Source organism: Saccoglossus kowalevskii, chromosome 13, assembly GCF_978046115.1.
Source record: "Saccoglossus kowalevskii chromosome 13, keSacKowa6.1, whole genome shotgun sequence".
Classification (NCBI taxonomy): Eukaryota; Metazoa; Hemichordata; class Enteropneusta; family Harrimaniidae; genus Saccoglossus; species Saccoglossus kowalevskii.
The window spans coordinates 19287379-19304727 of record NC_140653.1 but is presented as its reverse complement, the minus strand read 5'-3'; the positions used below and the strand labels follow the sequence as shown (position 1 = coordinate 19304727).

At 36.2% G+C, this 17349-nt stretch overlaps 1 protein-coding gene across 2 annotated transcripts in view; it reads right to left on the bottom strand.

Annotated features, from left to right (window-relative positions):
* Positions 1 to 7940: 7940 nt before the first annotated feature.
* LOC100366745 (uncharacterized) overlaps positions 7941 to 17349 on the bottom strand; it is a 31055-nt gene continuing 21646 nt past the window's right edge. For both annotated transcript variants that reach the window (XM_085507018.1, XM_085507019.1), the window contains exons 14-17: positions 15642 to 16080; positions 11642 to 11723; positions 9588 to 11276; positions 7941 to 9118 (exon numbers count right to left, since the gene is read on the bottom strand). In XM_085507018.1, the coding sequence (XP_085363144.1) occupies positions 9024 to 9118; positions 9588 to 11276; positions 11642 to 11723; positions 15642 to 16080 (2305 nt within the window). In that variant the 3' untranslated portion in view covers positions 7941 to 9023. The remainder of the gene's footprint in view (positions 9119 to 9587; positions 11277 to 11641; positions 11724 to 15641; positions 16081 to 17349) is intronic.

Genomic DNA, 17349 nt, shown 5'->3' with positions numbered 1-17349 from the left:
TATACGGATAAATGCATGCATGACTTTTCATACTGCTTTGCAAAGTTTCAACCTTCCAATGCATGTTGTAGCCAACTTTTCCGACCTCCTTCACTGCTTTTAGAGGCTTTTTTTGCAAATTAGCAAACTACATTTTAAACCTTTCAAATTACATTCCAGACAACTGTATTGTCTTTTCAAACTATTTATACAATTTCCCGACTTTTTCAAAACCACTATTCTGTGTTGGCAGACGGCTGATTTGTCTTTCCAGGCACTTTGTGGATTTTTCTCACGACTTTCTTGCCGTTCATAGCTACTTTACGGACTTTGCTGTCAACTTTCTTGACTTCCCAAACCAGTTTGCAAACTTTTCATACAATTTTTCCACCTTTCAAATAATTTCTATAAATATGCAGACAACATTCTCATTTTCTTAATAACATTTGTTAACTTTTTGAACATTCGCGCTTTCCAAATAAGTAGTTTCTTGACTTTTCAAACTGCTTTTTATGAATCTTTTCCTTTCCGACCTTCCGACCTTCCAAGCAAATGTGTAGCCTTTTCAACTTTGTGACAATTTTTCTGAATTCTTACCTTCTCAAACCATTTTTCTAACTTTTCCTGCAGATTTTGTTTCCTTCCAATGCAACTCACGACTAATAACTGTGCCAAGTTTCATTAATCTCCTGCTATGGGAAATGGGTCAGGGGCATTACGTATTGAACGCCACTCGTATATGTGGAACGCATTTGCCAAATACACAACACAGGCAGGTCGAAGAAAGAGATAGTCGACTAGATAGATATTTTAAAATGTTTAACAGAGTTTCATCAAGTTACAAATCTGTGGTGCAATTGGTGGTCAGCAATCTGGTATTTTGGTGTTGAAGGCGCGAGTGTTCACGTGATGTGTATATTAATCTACTGAACTCGGTTTTAGTTCAAAAATTGCTTCTACAATCAATGTAATCATTGCTGATACCGAGTAGTTTCAGGCCAACGTTAATTATTAATAACGGTAATTCGCCACTGACAAATCCACATGCCCACTGATTTATTGAAGTTGATCTTGGAATTGGTACATTGAAACTCTGTATAATGTTGTCTAAAACACAACGGAGACAAAATGAACAGGTTTCAGTAATGATAATGTAGTAGGCACCCTGCGCCTCGATCTTTGTGAATTCAGCTAACAGCTCTTTTTTTTGATTATACGGATAAATGCATGTATGACTTGTCATACTGCTTTGCAAAGTTTCAACCTTCCAATGCATGTTGTAGCCAACTTTTCCGACCTCCTTCACTGCTTTTAGAGGCTTTTTTTTCAAATTAGCAAACTACATTTTAAACCTTTCAAATTACATTCCAGACAACTGTATTGTCTTTTCAAACTATTTATACAATTTCCCGACTTTTTCAAAACCACTATTCTGAGTTGGCAGACGGCTGATTTGTCTTTCCAGGCGCTTTGTGGATTTTTCTCACGACTTTCTTGCCGTTCATAGCTACTTTACGGACTTTGCTGTCAACTTTCTTGACTTCCCAAACCAGTTTGCAAACTTTTCATACAATTTTTTCACCTTTCAAATAATTTCTATAAATATGCAGACAACATTCTCATTTTCTTAATAACATTTGTTAACTTTTTGAACATTCGCGCCTGATCAGCAGACAGCTGCTTTGTCTTTCCAGGCGCTTTGTGGATTTTTCTCACGACTTTCCTCTATTCATAGCTACTTTACGGACTTTGCTGTCAACTTTCTTGACTTCTCAAACCAGTTTGCAAACTTTTCATACCATTTTGCCACCTTCCAAAACAATTTCTATGAATATGCATACATTCTCATTTTCTTAATAACATTTGTTAACTTTTTGAACATTCGCGCTTTCCAAATAAGTAGTTTCTTGACTTTTCAAACTGCTTTTTATGAATCTTTTCCTTTCCGACCTTCCGACCTTCCAAGCAAATGTGTAGCCTTTTCAACTTTGTAACAATTTTTCTGAATTCTTACCTTCTCAAACCATTTTTCTAACTTTTCCTGCAGATTTTGTTTCCTTCCAATGCAACTCACGACTTTGCAGGCCACATTACTGACAATACTTTTCAACTTGCTTCCCGAGCCGCCTTCTGCCTTGCCTACCAACTTTTCTTTATTTCAATGCAACTATTACAATGTTGCAAATGACATATTGAACCTTTCAAGCAAGTCACCCGCCTTCCAATTGTCTGACTTGCGACGACTTTCCTTTTCATCTAAACTTATATGTGAAATATTCAGACATATTTTCCACCATCTCAATTCACTTTGAGAACTCTTTTAATTATCCTTTCTGCCTTCCAACTTCACAAACTACTTTCCGAATCTTTCAAACAACTCTCCCATATTGTAATGCAAATATTACAATACTGGAAATGACTTATTGAACCTTTCAAGCAAGTTTCTTATCAATTTTTCTTACTTTTGCAATGACTTTCCTGTATCTGAACTTTTTTGTGGACTATATAGACAATTTTCCCGCTTTCCAATTTAACGATTTCCTTGTCTTCCCAAACCGCTATGCAAACATTGCAAATTTCTCCATTCCGACCTCCCGCCATGCAGTGTTCTTGTTTTCTCAATCAGTTTTCAGGGCTTTTAGTACAACTTTTCAACGCATTTTCACGACTTTATCCGACCTCCGAAATTACTTTTCCTTCTTCCAAAATAACTGTCCCCACGATTTTCTCATCTTTCCAATATACTTATCCAACAATCTCTGTCCTTTTAATTCGCTTTGAGAACTTTTCAAACAAATCTCTTTTTTCGACTTTGCTGATGGCTTTTCCGATCTTTCTGCCGCTTTTCCGCCTGGTAAAATTTTGAACTTTCGGGCCTTTCAATGTAACTTTTCAAATGTTGCAGACTAATTTTCCGAACTTACATTTGAACCTACTGATTAGTGTCAAAGTAACTTTTCGTACTTTAGAGATGACTGTCTTGTTTTCGCAAACCATTTTGCAAAATGTTCATACAATCTTCCCGGGTTCCAATGCAACGTTCACAATTTTGTGGACTAATTGTCAGGCCTCTCAAACTACATTTTGGACCAGCTTTTCCCATATGTAAAGCATCCATTTTTACTCTGCAGACGACTTCCTTGTATTCTAAAATTACTTTTCGAAACTATCTGACAACTTTAAAAGATTTCTTTCACAAAAACAATTAGTATAAATAAACTTCTTGAAAAAGTCTATAATAAAGTGTATGGGACGTTAATCAAGTTCATGAAATGAGGTCAAACTTGCAAGCCCTTTGGATGTTGAGAAGAACTTCTAAATTTATATTGAAACTACTACAATTCCATTTTCTTATATATTATCTCAGAGTATTTCATATGTTGTGATATTACTTTTTTTATTATTTGTTTGTCTTCAGGAACTGGTGATTGTTAACGGATGATCTAAACCAGCAATCCGTCGTTTGTCCATTTGGTCGGCATTTCGCATTCGTTCTCTTGACTACAATGGGTGTATTTTTTTCCACTACACTGTAAACTTCAAATTATTATTCTTAAAAAATTGCCTAAAAATAATTAAAATAAATATAATTTTAATTTCAAACAAATTATGCAATACTTGATGATACGTGCCTTGTTGTTGTTGGTCAAATGTGCTGCAAATAAATATTGGTATATTTTCAGTTCAAACAATTTCCTGACTGCTCCGTGTCTGTGAAGTGTGCCCTCCAGTGACGAGTTGATTCTATGACGTCAAAATTACGTTTGATTGCCGTTCAAAGCTATTACCGGTTAGGTAGTCATTTATGTAGAATATAGTATGTTGTTCAAAAAGGAATGTTTATTGACGGGCGACAAGAGATCAAAACTGCATACTAGTATGTAAACAGTAACTAAAGAGGAATAGTGTATTGTTCAGTGTTTGATTCAAGGTAATGTCTAATTTTATAATAACAATGCATGAAGAAATCGACATATCTCAAATAATTACTGACACATATGGCCGCAAATGTACAATTATTAAAACTATTTACCAATTAATTTTGAATGCCAGTTATAATGGCACCCACTAGTGAACAATACTTATAATTGGTACGATCGTCACGTCACGTTGATTATCAGGAGATTTGTAATTATATCCGTTTTTTACAATTTCCTTATTTTTCTTGGCGTTTATTTTTGTATCGTATTGACGCAAGTGTTGGGGCGTACACCGGACGTTCGTCTGTCTATATACGGTACGCGGTTCGTCTCTGAAGAGGATACAAGTTAGTGATTTCCCATCGATCAATCTGTCTGTGCCTGTCAACGCATGTCGTAAACTCAAGAGGATGCATGCCCTGTACCTGGTCTGTGTTAGTATGGTGTTGACGGTGTCTATCAATATGCAATATGTAGAGTCCACCCTACAAAAAGAACATATTTTTTCCCATGCCAAAGCGGCTGCAGGTAAGACTCTTTACATCATTTTTTTATTTTGGTCATGATATTGAATTATAACGAATTTCTAGAAAAATGTCCATGAACACAATACCTAGAATAAGCTGGTAACCAAATTAAATGCAAAGACGAAAAACGGTTCCAGTTTTGGAAATCAATCCCCCATTTCAAGTTCAAGTCTACCAAATGTATAATGAAAATAACACTTTACGTAACTGCATTCAGTTGTAGGAGGCGACAATACTCAATATAGAGTTTCTCTGAGTAGTTTGAAGGCATTGATGTTAGGTGAGATTATGCATATTCATATCTACTTTTAATATTTCATATTATAAACAAAATAAACTCGTTTTTACACCTATGCTTTTATTTGTTTTGAGAACTCATTTTATTACACATTCCGAAATGTGGATGAGCCCTAATTTCCAAGAGTTGTGAACGTCTTCATCGTCAGAAAAAAACGTATACAAAAGTAAACCGCGATTACCACGTCAGCACGTTATTTCCATAGTTCAACCATGTTTTTCATAACGATTGCCAATGCGCATTCTTCGGTTCACCTGGTGTTTTCGTCATCGATGTTTTCAAAGATTTCTGTGTTCTATCAGGGGTAAAATCTTCTCCACGGGGTCTCCACACTGTCGGGGGGAATCTCGTCTCGTCTCTCTATCTCGTCCCCTTGAGGTACGGGATCGGGGAAGTCACTTTAACTTTACAGTCAAATAAGACACACACAACGAAATACGTTTCAGCTCTCGTCTTAGTCGATCAATCGAGCACTCTACCAGACACAGCGCCCTGGGGAAAAGTCCCCAAGACTCTCACAAGGCTGAACCAAGACTCGCCCAAGACTGGACTGCCTCAAGGCTCGCCCCTAGACTGCACTCTCGACTGCGTCTGTCGTGGAGTATTCGCCAAGACCAACTCAAACTCTCTTCATTCATTTTCAAAACTCTAACCAATTACAAAGCAGTAAAAAGACTCTAGGGCGTAACCTTCAATCATAAAGCCAATCACACTAAGTACTGAATACGTCATATCTTTTGATTAATCGTTCACTACATTAATAACTACGGATACCAACTGTCAGAATGAGTAGTCTAAAAAGCGGCGGCTATCTGGTAATTAGTTCCAAATCACTGAGCCAAGTTCCGTCCAAAATTTCAAATAGGCCTACACGATGACAGACATAACACAGCAATTCGCTCGTAATCAACTATTTAAGTCGGTCAACAGATACGCAAAAACAAATTCATGACAGTTCACCTTACTTCACTCGTGAACATGGTGTTATATATAAACCGTACATGTTTTTTTCACATACAGCGCTCGCAAGAGATAACGGATGGCAATGGAAAATTAAATTAGTTTGGTTCATAATTAAAAAAAAATATCTACTCGTATGCAATATTTTGCATCAAACACTTTTGAGAAAAAAAAAATATGGTGTCTTTAAATAATATTACTAATAATGTTAATAATACTACTAATTACATGTTATTTTACAGAAAGCGACATGAAGGAATATTTCACAGACGATGACTTTCATATCTGAGAAACAGAAGACTTTGTTATATCAAATTCTTTTAGCTTCCGGGGGCCATAACAAACTCTTCCTAATGGTCGCGTCCTCCAGTGAAGTCTCCGTCCGCAATTGTGACGTCAAAATAACGTACATGTGTGTAAGCAAATGTTGGTTGTTTTATTTAATAATTCGTTATTTATAATAAAGTGAAATCGCTCTAAAACATTATCTTCATTGAAGGACGACTAAAAGATCAAAACGATATCGACGATTTGACCTTCGCGTCACCCTTTCCGTCACAGAAGCACTTGTCACTAGAGGGCGTGGCGATTAGAATACGCGCATTGTTGATGCATCTATGGAAGTCTAACGACTGCTACTTAATTTGAATTAACATATAATGTATGCGACACGACTATTTAAAATTCACTATGTCTGTTTTTATTTTATCAATAAACAAATTTAAAGCATACAATACCTAAGAGTATTTTTTGTTTTGTTTTATCAACCACATTTGTAGACCAATTGTTGTAATGTTGCGTGACAAGGTGTAAATAGTGGACGTCGCAATGCATGCAGGATACGCATGTCTCAGGTGATATGTTGCAGGGAATAGTTGGTCACTTTTGTCCAGAGTATTAAAGGGTGGTTGTCGTCGCGCCGCGACGTGTTCGATATGGGACTCGTAGCGACGTATACAACGCGTGTAAAATGCATTGTTCGTTTACATGAAATTCGAGCACGCGCTGCACGACGACCACCGCCCTTTAAACAATTTAAAATAGTTGGGCATTAGAGCAATGGTCCGTCTTCGGTAACTTATTCTTTTGTGGAATGGAAAGTGGTATGGTTACGTTACCGACGCGAGTGTACTTAAATACTGGTAAAAATATACAACTTTTAATTTTTTACACATAAATAAGTTGGCAAATTTGAAAGTATATATTGTTATGGTAATCTTAACGATAATTGCGGCCGAGTGGATGTAATCGATGACCGGGAGTTGCGAAACCGACAATGTACATTTTCGAAATAAATAACAAGCTCTACTTTACGTCGGCATCAGCGAATGCGTCAGTTGGCCATAGCCTGTCATTGTTTAAAAACAAGCGTCTACCCATGAGCCTTTGCATTTTTAGAGTGCCGTTATCGTCGCTTGGGACTCAATTCCCGCACGTGCGCAGGGGACGACCCTCCCCCTTTAAGTTATGCTTGGGCTGTACACTATTTGCCCAAATACTTTTCTAACTTCAGTTGTACACCATAACCTACTATTACAAACTATGTAGTAAAACTCAGATTGACAAAAGGTGTGTACCATATTCAAGTGCAGGACGTGTTCACCTTTCTCAAAACACTTGACACTACTTATTGGCAGTATACTAGTATTTTTCTTGCCTAATCATGCATAGATAAGTTGCTGTACTACAATTTTTAGCTACGCTGTCCTCGAAAACGACAGGTCGAGCTGTTGGTCAGGTGATTGTCCGTCGACGACAGTGTCCCACTATAAATGCATATTTTGATGAAGGTCACGAGAAGGAATCTCTGCCATGCACAAGACACATACTGTTCTGTATCTGTCCTCAAAATTGACCATATTTATACCCAAGTACAAAATCTACAACCATACTTATACCAAAAATCATTTTTGATATGCAATACAGTTTGATGTTCTATATATACATTATATAAAATAACCGGGCAGCACGATGTGCAAATTAACTACTGGGGATATGTCATTGAAACCAGACGACCAGACATGGATATTTCTTACATGCACAGATTCTACTTTCCTCACGAGACACATTCATTCTCTGATACTTTTATAAGTTGTGACAATGAATTTCCATGCCAACAAAAGGGCAGAAGCATGTCACTGATGAAACTATGAATATTAAATAATGCAGTTATAAAATTGTTAGCAATATATACAGTTTTTCAAGAACATCATTTTCTGGCTATGATATACAATAAAATACACAAGGTCAGAATAGTTTTATTTTGTTTGAGCTATATGTTTATTCATATTATTTCCATTTTATTTAAGTAAAATAAAATTGTTGTTTATTCACATAGTAATTAGGCCCAGGGGGAATGTGTTCCTCAACCCCCAAAGAAAAACAATAAAACAGTTTAAGATTTAAAAAAACTCTTGGCTTTGAAAGTATTCTAGTCGAAACTGTTGAACACAAAGACACGGTTTTATTGGAATCAAGTTTGATTAGATATATATACACACACACACGCACGCACGCACGCACGCACGCACGCACGCACGCACGCACGCACGCACGCACGCACGCACGAGTTTGAGCTTGAGCTTGATATTTTTTTGCAGCATGACAAATATTGTTTGAGAAAATAATTTAATTTATTTTGTAACGCCTTGTGTCATGTTATATTCAATGTGAATTATACCACGTAAAAACATTAACACAATATTGGAATATAATTTTAATTATTACTGTTTTAGACAGTGTTGACTTTGTGGTCATTAAGATTCATTCTTAAAGGTCATATACACTTGATGCATGCTACAAGGTTCTACTGAGAAACTCTATATTACTGTGAAATTGAATATACAACTCTTTGGACACGTGTGTGAAAACAAACAGATGTTGTAAAGTTAATTTAGAATTTGCTGAATCACTACCATAATGAACACAATAGCTGATTTCCCATTCACTACAAGATCTCGCGTAATGTGAGCAAGGCACAAACTGAAGGGCCGTCGCAAAAATCAAATGACTCTACCTTGAACTCGATTTTTTTTTATAGTTCAATGTCAAAACGCTAATCTATGGTGTTGAGATATCCTTACTTCATCAAAATTGATCATCATCAAACGCATATCACACATTAAGTGTGTAAAAATATATCCCTAAAATACTTTCACATTTGTTGAATCCCATGGGAAGTTTTGTCGCCACTATGACCTTTGTGTGTCCTGTTTTTACATTTTATATCACACAGGGTCTTACAGTGAGCAAAAAATGGCCTATTGGCAGCAGTAAAATTCAATTCAGCTTTTTATAATACTGGATGCTGTATGTACACTAATGGTCCTGTGGGGTGGTTTATTCAAGTTCCTCCATTCTTGGTGATTGCGATGATGAGCTGCCCCTTGATTGATCTTCTCCGGGCGAGGGTGGAATTAAAACGGACTGATTGCCTATAAATAACAAATCAACCAATAATAAACAATCAGTTATTTCAAATGTACAAAGGTTGTATGTAGGGGGTGGGGCTGTTGTCTACCTATTAGTGTTCAAAGGATCAATGGGTAGGGACAGGGCTGTTTTTGTCCATTCAATAACTAAACCAATGTATGGGTGGGGTGGGGAGGGGAGGGGGTCTGTAGTGTAGATATTATAATTTGGCTTCCAATTTGTATTTCATTTGCATTTTGACATACATAAAATCATTCAAACATTCATCTCTGTTCCAAATTGCTGCACGACTTAGTAACTATCAACAAATATCCAAGTATTTTAAGTATTTCTCACATATTTGTTCTGTCAGATAATATTCAAGGGAATAGAGCTTTAGTGTAGAATAAACATCTAAAACTTAGCTTTGTTACTTGGAGACAGGGTAATCAATAGACTTATCAATATACTTCAACAATGCAACAAACATACCTAAGCCAAATATGTCAAACTCAGCTTTCTCATCTCCTAAGTTTGCTGCTCCATCATCATCATCACTATGAAGTTTCAAAGTCAATGGAGACATTGGTATGGAACCTTCTTTCTGTGTAAGAGGAGGTGGGGTAGTTCTTGCTGCTTCACCATTTGTTATTTTTGGAGAGGGAGTTACACTACCACTCTGAGAGCTTTTAGAATCTTGTTCCACCAATCTTGCTGGTGGTGATCTCTGAGTTGGTGTCTGTCTGGGAGACTGTTGTGCGCTGGTTGGTGGGGTTATAATCACTTCTGTGTCTATGCCTCTGCCTTTTTCATCTGACATATGAGCAGACATTAAAGTAACATGAGCTTTCTGCAATTTGGGAGTCTTCATTGGTGACGATACCAGTGAAATGTCCACAAGAGTAATTTGTTCTTCTGAAATGCCATCTTCAGGAGGATCTGTACTATGTAGTGGAAGATCATCACCAGAAACATCTAAATCCGAGTCGTCTAAGTCTAATGAAAACACATTTGATGCATTTTCTGACTTTGGTTTAGGAGATTGTGTGAGATAAGCAGAGCTAATTGCTGGTGTTGATGTATCACTTGACACAGATTGTAACTTAATTTCCACCAAGCGATCACCTAGACCTACATCCCTAATGTTCAATGGATCGGATGGGCTACCACTTGTGACAGAAGAAGCTTTTAATCTCTTGAATCTTTCTATTATATCACTACTGATGTGACTGTCCTGCCCATTCTGACGACTAATAGAGGCATCTTCAACTTGGGATGCATCATTCAAAGGTTCAAACCTTGGCTCTTCATCCGATTCTGAGAATGCTACACTCATCATGGACTCGTCACAGGTTTGCCTCCAATGTGTTGTTTCCTGTTGTCCATTCAGCGTTAGTACGCTCTTCTCACTTGAGTGTTCCATTCCTTTGTGGGAAATAGCTTCTCCATTTATTTGGTTATCATGAGACATTATTGAACTCTGCTTTACAAACTCTTCCTCTTCTTTCGGCTCATCTATATTACCCTCATCCTCATCCAAAAAAGTCAGAAGATTGGTTGGCATAGTAATGCCAGATAAATCTTCCACTTGTTTCTCATCATCTTTATCCTCTAAGGTATCGGGTGCGCTTGGGATGATTCTTTGCATGGATCTTGTTGGTAACTGTGGAGTTTCACCCAGAAACATGTCGTCAGTCTCAATCTCCTGCAAACCTTCAATGCTATCTTGCACATTGTCAAAAGCAGCCATCTTATCATTCTCTTCCACAGTTTCCCCACTAGTGAAATCCATCAAGTCTATGCTCATTTTATCACTATCGTCACCATGTGATTCATTTATATTCATTTTAGGAGCACCAAGAACAGCATTACCATTTTCGTGGCTAACGTCACAAGTATCAATTCTGTGTGTTTCATCAACAGGTCTTGCTTCCAGACTATAGAAAGCATCTTTTGTTCCATCTTTTTTTTCTTCTCGTAGGTTTTCTTCTTCTGCCTCTCCTTGCTGTTTTTCCTCCTTTTCCCCCTCCTCCTCCTCCTCCTCTTCACTGTGCTCAGTAAACAAGTGTTTTCCATGACAGGCTACAGACTCTGGTTCCAAAACAAATGCTCTTGATAAATCATTTGTCTTTGCATCTGGAGTTCTATTAAGTTTACTTCTGCTTACAAATGCATCCAAACCTGCAAAACAAAATGGCCAATATAAATACACATATGGCTAGCAGACAGGGGGATTGTGAGTTGAATCTCTTAGAGACACAAATGTTAAAGTCAACATCAACTCAAGAACTTTGGACACAACCTTTTCACTACCAATAATTTTAGCACATTCGAAGTAATTTCCTCTGTTTTCTTAGAAGTAGAAGTGTAAAATGATACAGGTGACAGTGTTTTGTCCTTGAAATACATCAATTGAAGTTAAATAATAAAAGTGAATTCTATTGAATTTAATGCATTTTATTTAATTATTAGTTTAGCAAAGGTACAGTGTCAGTTTTAGGTCAATAGATAGAAGTTGATAAGGGTGAATTCACACTTCAACTTACCAAGAGATTTAAGGGGATCCACAACAGCAAGTGGAGGAGTTTTTTCATCATCTGGGGTGTTTCCAACAAGGGCATCAGCAATCTGAGTAAGAAAACAGCAATGCTTTAAAGGACCTACATTTATATAGTATTTCTATAAAATAAATTTCGCTTGTTCAGGATCCCTTAAATAAACTTTAGTATCAACAATTTGTTTTTAATATTTCAGTATAATTAAGGTGGAGAGGCAGGTTCGTGGAATTGTTTTTTTTGCTTTTTATTATCCAAACAGACTTGGCTATAGACTGATAACATTTTGTAGAATTGTGAATAGTGTAACATACTCAAAAAACGATTTTAAAGTATAGATAACAGGTGCAAACATTCTCTCTTTTGAATGCTTAGCAAAATTTAGCAAGGCTGTACATAAATAATAAAAAAGAAACATGGTGAAAAAAAGAAATGATGGGATCTCCATATTATGCACTATGTTTAACTTTTAACAAAACGATAATACATTTAAATTTGGAACTGTTACAGCCATTTTAATTATGAGCATTAGCAAACTTCTTACTGAGTGAATTGTTATGCAAATTAGCAATTATCTCGGCTTCTCTTTAGTGCAATCCCGGAACTTTAAATCAAAGAAAGATTAGAAAGAACTCCCGTGTGAAGAGACATTAAAAATTAATTCAAAATTACTTGTACATGAGATATTGATGGACAAGTCATTGTCAATGACACGTCCCCGTTCCGTTCATATTTGAGTGACATATACATTCAAAGCAGATCATGACCGAAATGCACCTGCATATGTACAACACATTGTACTAAATCTGAACAAAATCTATCCATGCATGACTGAGATCCGGTTCCGGAATTGTGAAAATACGTGATTTTGATGCATTTTCGGCCTTAAAATGGCCATCATTCAGCTATTGTTAAGCGGATCATGAAACAAATGCACATATCTATTTGTGACATAATGTACCATGTGTGTGTGAAGTTTGAACTTGATCAATCCAGACATGCCTTGGATACGGATCCAGAACTGAATTCTTTTAAAACAAAATGGCCGCCAGTTGGCCATTTCGAACTTGATCCGAAAAAAAAAAAGACGTGCATCAAGGTCCTATTATGTTTAATGTATGTACCAAATTTGAACGAAATCCGTCCATGCATAACTGAGATCCGGGTCCGGAATGGTGAAAATGTGCGATTTCAATGCATTTTCGGCCTTAAAGCGGTCGCCATTTGGCTATCGTTAATGAGATCATGAAAAAAATGCACATACATATTTGTGACATGATGTACCTTGTGTGTGTGAAGTTTGAACTCGATCAATCCAAGCATGTCTCAGATACGGATCCAGAACTGAATTCTTTAAAATAAAATGGCTGCCAGTCGGCCATTTCAAACCCGATCCAAAAAAAAAATGACGTGCATCATGGTCCTATTATGTTTAATGTATGTACCAAATTTGAACAAAATCCGTCCATGCATAACTGAGATCCGGGTCTGGAATGGTGAAAATGTGCGATTTTGATGCATTTTCGGCCTTAAAATGGCCGCTATTCGGCTATCGTTAATCGGATCATGAAAAAAATGCATGTGCATATGTCCCATATAATGTGTGATGTATGAGTGAAGTTTGAACTTAATCGGTCCATGCATGTTCGAGATACAGGTGATCACGGACGGACGGACGAACGGACGGACGGACGGACGGATGCACGGACGGACGGACGGACGCACACAAGGCAAAACATAAGTCCCCGTTTTCGGACTACGTCCGAACAGGGACTAAAAAGCTGAAAACTAATTATGTAAATCAGGTAACTAATATGAATTATTATGCTAATTAGAGAATTAATTTGAACAAATTTTAACCCAAAATTAATCAGGCCTGTCTATTGTCCTAGAGCATTTATGTACCAAATTTTCTTCAAATGTGATGATCAGTAATTGAGATATCAGTGTTAATTAATTATGTTAATTAGATGATTAATAAGCATAAATATTTACCAAAAACTAATTGGGTCTCTGCATAGTTCTCTCTCTAAAATCCAATTCGTGGTTCTTAAATCTTTATATATCAGTGGAACATTATGCAAATTAGGTAATTAGTATCCAATTAAAACTAATCAGGTCTCTGCATAGTCCTAGAAGATCTATGTAGCAAGTCTCATTGAAATATGATGATTAGTACTTGAGATATAAGGCAAAAAGCTGAAAATCAACTAATTATGCTAATAAGGTAATTAATATGCACAAATATTTACCCAAAAACTAATCAGGGGTCTGCACAGTCCTTAAGTAACTACGTACCAAGTGTCATTGAAAATTGATGATTACTACTTGTAATATCAAAAGCTGGAAATTAATTAATTATGCAAATTAGGTAATTAATATGTACTGATATTACGATAAAAACTATCAGGTCTGTGCAGTGTCCTATGACATCTATGTACCAAGTGTCATTGAAATGTGATGATTACTACTTGATATATCAAAAGCTGAAAATTAATTAATTATGCAAATTAGGTAATTAATATGCACTCATATTACCCTAAAAACTATCAGGTCTGTGCAGTGTCCTATGGCATCTATGTACCAAGTTTCATTGAAATGTGATGATTACTACTTGAAATATCAAAAGCTGAAATTTAATTATTTTATTATGCAAATTAGGTAATTAATATGTACTGATATTACCCTAAAAACTATCAGGTGTCCTGTGACATCTATGTACCAAGTTTTATTGAAATGTGATGATTAGTACTTGAGATATCAGTGGAAAAGCCGAAAATTGATTAATCATTATGCAAATTAGGTAATTAATATTGCACAGATTTTTACCCAAATCTAATCAAATCTGCACATTAGTTTGGAGCATCTATGTGCCAAGTTTCTTTGAAATACAATGAGTGGTTCTTTAGATATCAGTGGAACAGTCATGGAACAGCTAAAAATCAGCTAATTATCATGCAAATTAGGTAATTAATATACATGGATTTTAACCAAAACCCAATCAAATCTGTGCATTGGCCCAGAGCATCTATGCACCAAGTTTCATCAAAAATCAATGTATGGTTCTTGAGATATCAGTGGGACACACACACACAGACAGACAGACAGACACACTAACTGCAAAGACTCCCTTTTTGTGCTTTGCACACGGGAGTAAAAAAAAAGCTCCTAGACACTTTGACCTTTTGTTTTGAAATTTTCACAAATGACTGAAAATGTGTTTATCTTCAAAACGCCGTTGGGGCATTGTTTTTGGTTGAACAGTGTTACAACAATCGTACAGACAACTAGCCTGGGTGTTAATTTATGCATAAACTTGAAGTAGTGAAATTTTAGCTGCTGCCCTGCAAAATTGACAACTGGTAGACAGTTTTCAAGACGGCACTTTCTTCATAGTAAACAGATGTACCGGTACCCATAAACCAATTTTGACAGGAAACAGAAGCATGGTTTAATAGCTAATTTTTTTTAAATAACTTTTGACCAAAAAAGGACATTTTTGTGCATATTTCAAACTACAGTGTCCATAAAAAAAAATACTAACAAAATTTTAAAATTCATTCAATAAGCTTTCCAAAAATATATAGTTTTGTGGACAAGGGAAGTCATCTTGGTTTCCTAATTAACTAATTAAAATACCTGTCAGGTAAACTGCATCTCTACCTTAATTACCACGAAGATTATAGCCTTCTCAATGGTTCAATTAGGATTTTTATCCCATGCATTTCAGTCATTTAGATAATACATAGGATGCAATTATATCGTCGTGGATGTATAATTTCAGCATTATTATAATCAAAATGATTACCTAGTTTGTTTTTGATGCATTTTATTGTTGAAAAATGCATTATATAGTTGAAAAATTAAGATTTCATAAAAGCAAAGTTTGCGCACGATAGGCAATATGTCCAAGTAACCAAAATCGTAATTTCTTTTATTTTCACTATTCACTATATGAAAAGTTCTCAGTAAACTAACCCATAATACACACCTGTTCTGCCAACAAATCATATGCCTTAGGAGTGGTTTCATGTTGAAGCATACTATTATCAAATGATACATGATGAGTCTCTTGTCGCACAGACGTTTTACTAGAACTATTTCGTTGGGGCTGTGTAGCTCTGGATGCACTTTTTTCATGTGAGATTAGACCAGATGCTCTTTTTTGATGAGCTGGTCCAGAAAGTCTTGGCTGATGTGACAAACCAGCTCTTGGCTGCTCTCCCATCCTGACTGCTCTTGGCTGATGGGCCAACGTGGATGCTGTGATGTGATGTCGTGTTGAGGGCTCACTGTATTTTGAAAAAGAGGCAGCACCATTACTCATATAGGAAGCTTCTGTCATCATTGAATCTGATAACATGGTCTTCTCCATTGTAGGTACCACAATGGGTCGTGGGATTTCTGATTTCTTTGAAGGTCTTGAATCACTGCAGAAAAAGTTGGCAAATTAATATTTCCATGGAGCTGAGCACAAAAGATCACACTGACAAATTGTTAAAGACTCATCTTCACATTGAATATGAGAGCTTCACACACAGAATTCAAAAAAATATGGCTGAGAATAAGATCTAACAAGAATATGTATATACCCTGGGTGAGTGTGCCACAGACTCAATGAGAAGTACAATTCCGCTGGCCAAGATTCATTCACTAACGAATGCGACTTTGGGGGAACCTTGGTTATGGTCCGCAGATGCTTGTGTTCGATCGAGCCTGGTTGACACCAGGATAGCGCATTAAAATTGCCATTAGATAGGGAGATGGCCACACAGTCCTGTCATGTAGTCCCAAACAGGAAATAACTTCTGTGGCAAAAATGCACTATGTGTCAGCACTAGCACTTGCAATTTGCACATACAAAAAAGAAAAAGTCAGGAGAGACAACAGTGACACTCAATGTCTAGAACTGTCGCCCGGCACAAAAATATTTTTTTTTTTAAATTAAAAAAAAAAAAAAGAATATGTATACATAATGGATATCATCACAAACTGAAAATTTAGAAAAACTTGACCACATTCACTTTCAAGTCATGGTATATAGTGGGAACATGTGGTAATCAATGTTTCAACTAACAATTCAAAATAGATAGTTGCATCAGGCAATGTTTATTCAACAGAAGCATATCAAAATATTGTAAACAGGGTCCATAGCACAAAGAGCAAAATGATTTCAAAGACTTTTCCCAGACCTTTTTCCAAACTTTCTTGCATTCTTCCAAGACATTTTGACCATTAATTCAGGCCAACATCATCACCAAAACTAATGGTATGAATATGGTAGTTCCCTGGAGAAAACGGGTCTTTCTAAAATGAATTATCAACTATGACGAAACTTAAAGACTTTTCAAAGATTTTTTAATATTTTTCCTGTAATTTAAAGACAACTCAAAGACTTTCCAGACCTAAAAAAATCCAAAGACTTTCCCAACGCTATGAGCCCTGGTAAATAATAATCACTTCAGAGGCAAATAATATCCAGTTCTATTTTTAGTTCTCAGTCATATTCAATAAAAGACACATTGTTTATAATTGCTAAGAATGATGTGCAAATCCAGTGAATACCATATAGACAAAATGTTCTATACAAGGTATGTTACCAGTTTGATTTTTTAAATCTCTAAATCTGTAGATGCAATCATGTTCAAAACTGATTTATGCAAATACCGGTAATGATATTTCCAACGATTTTAACTTAC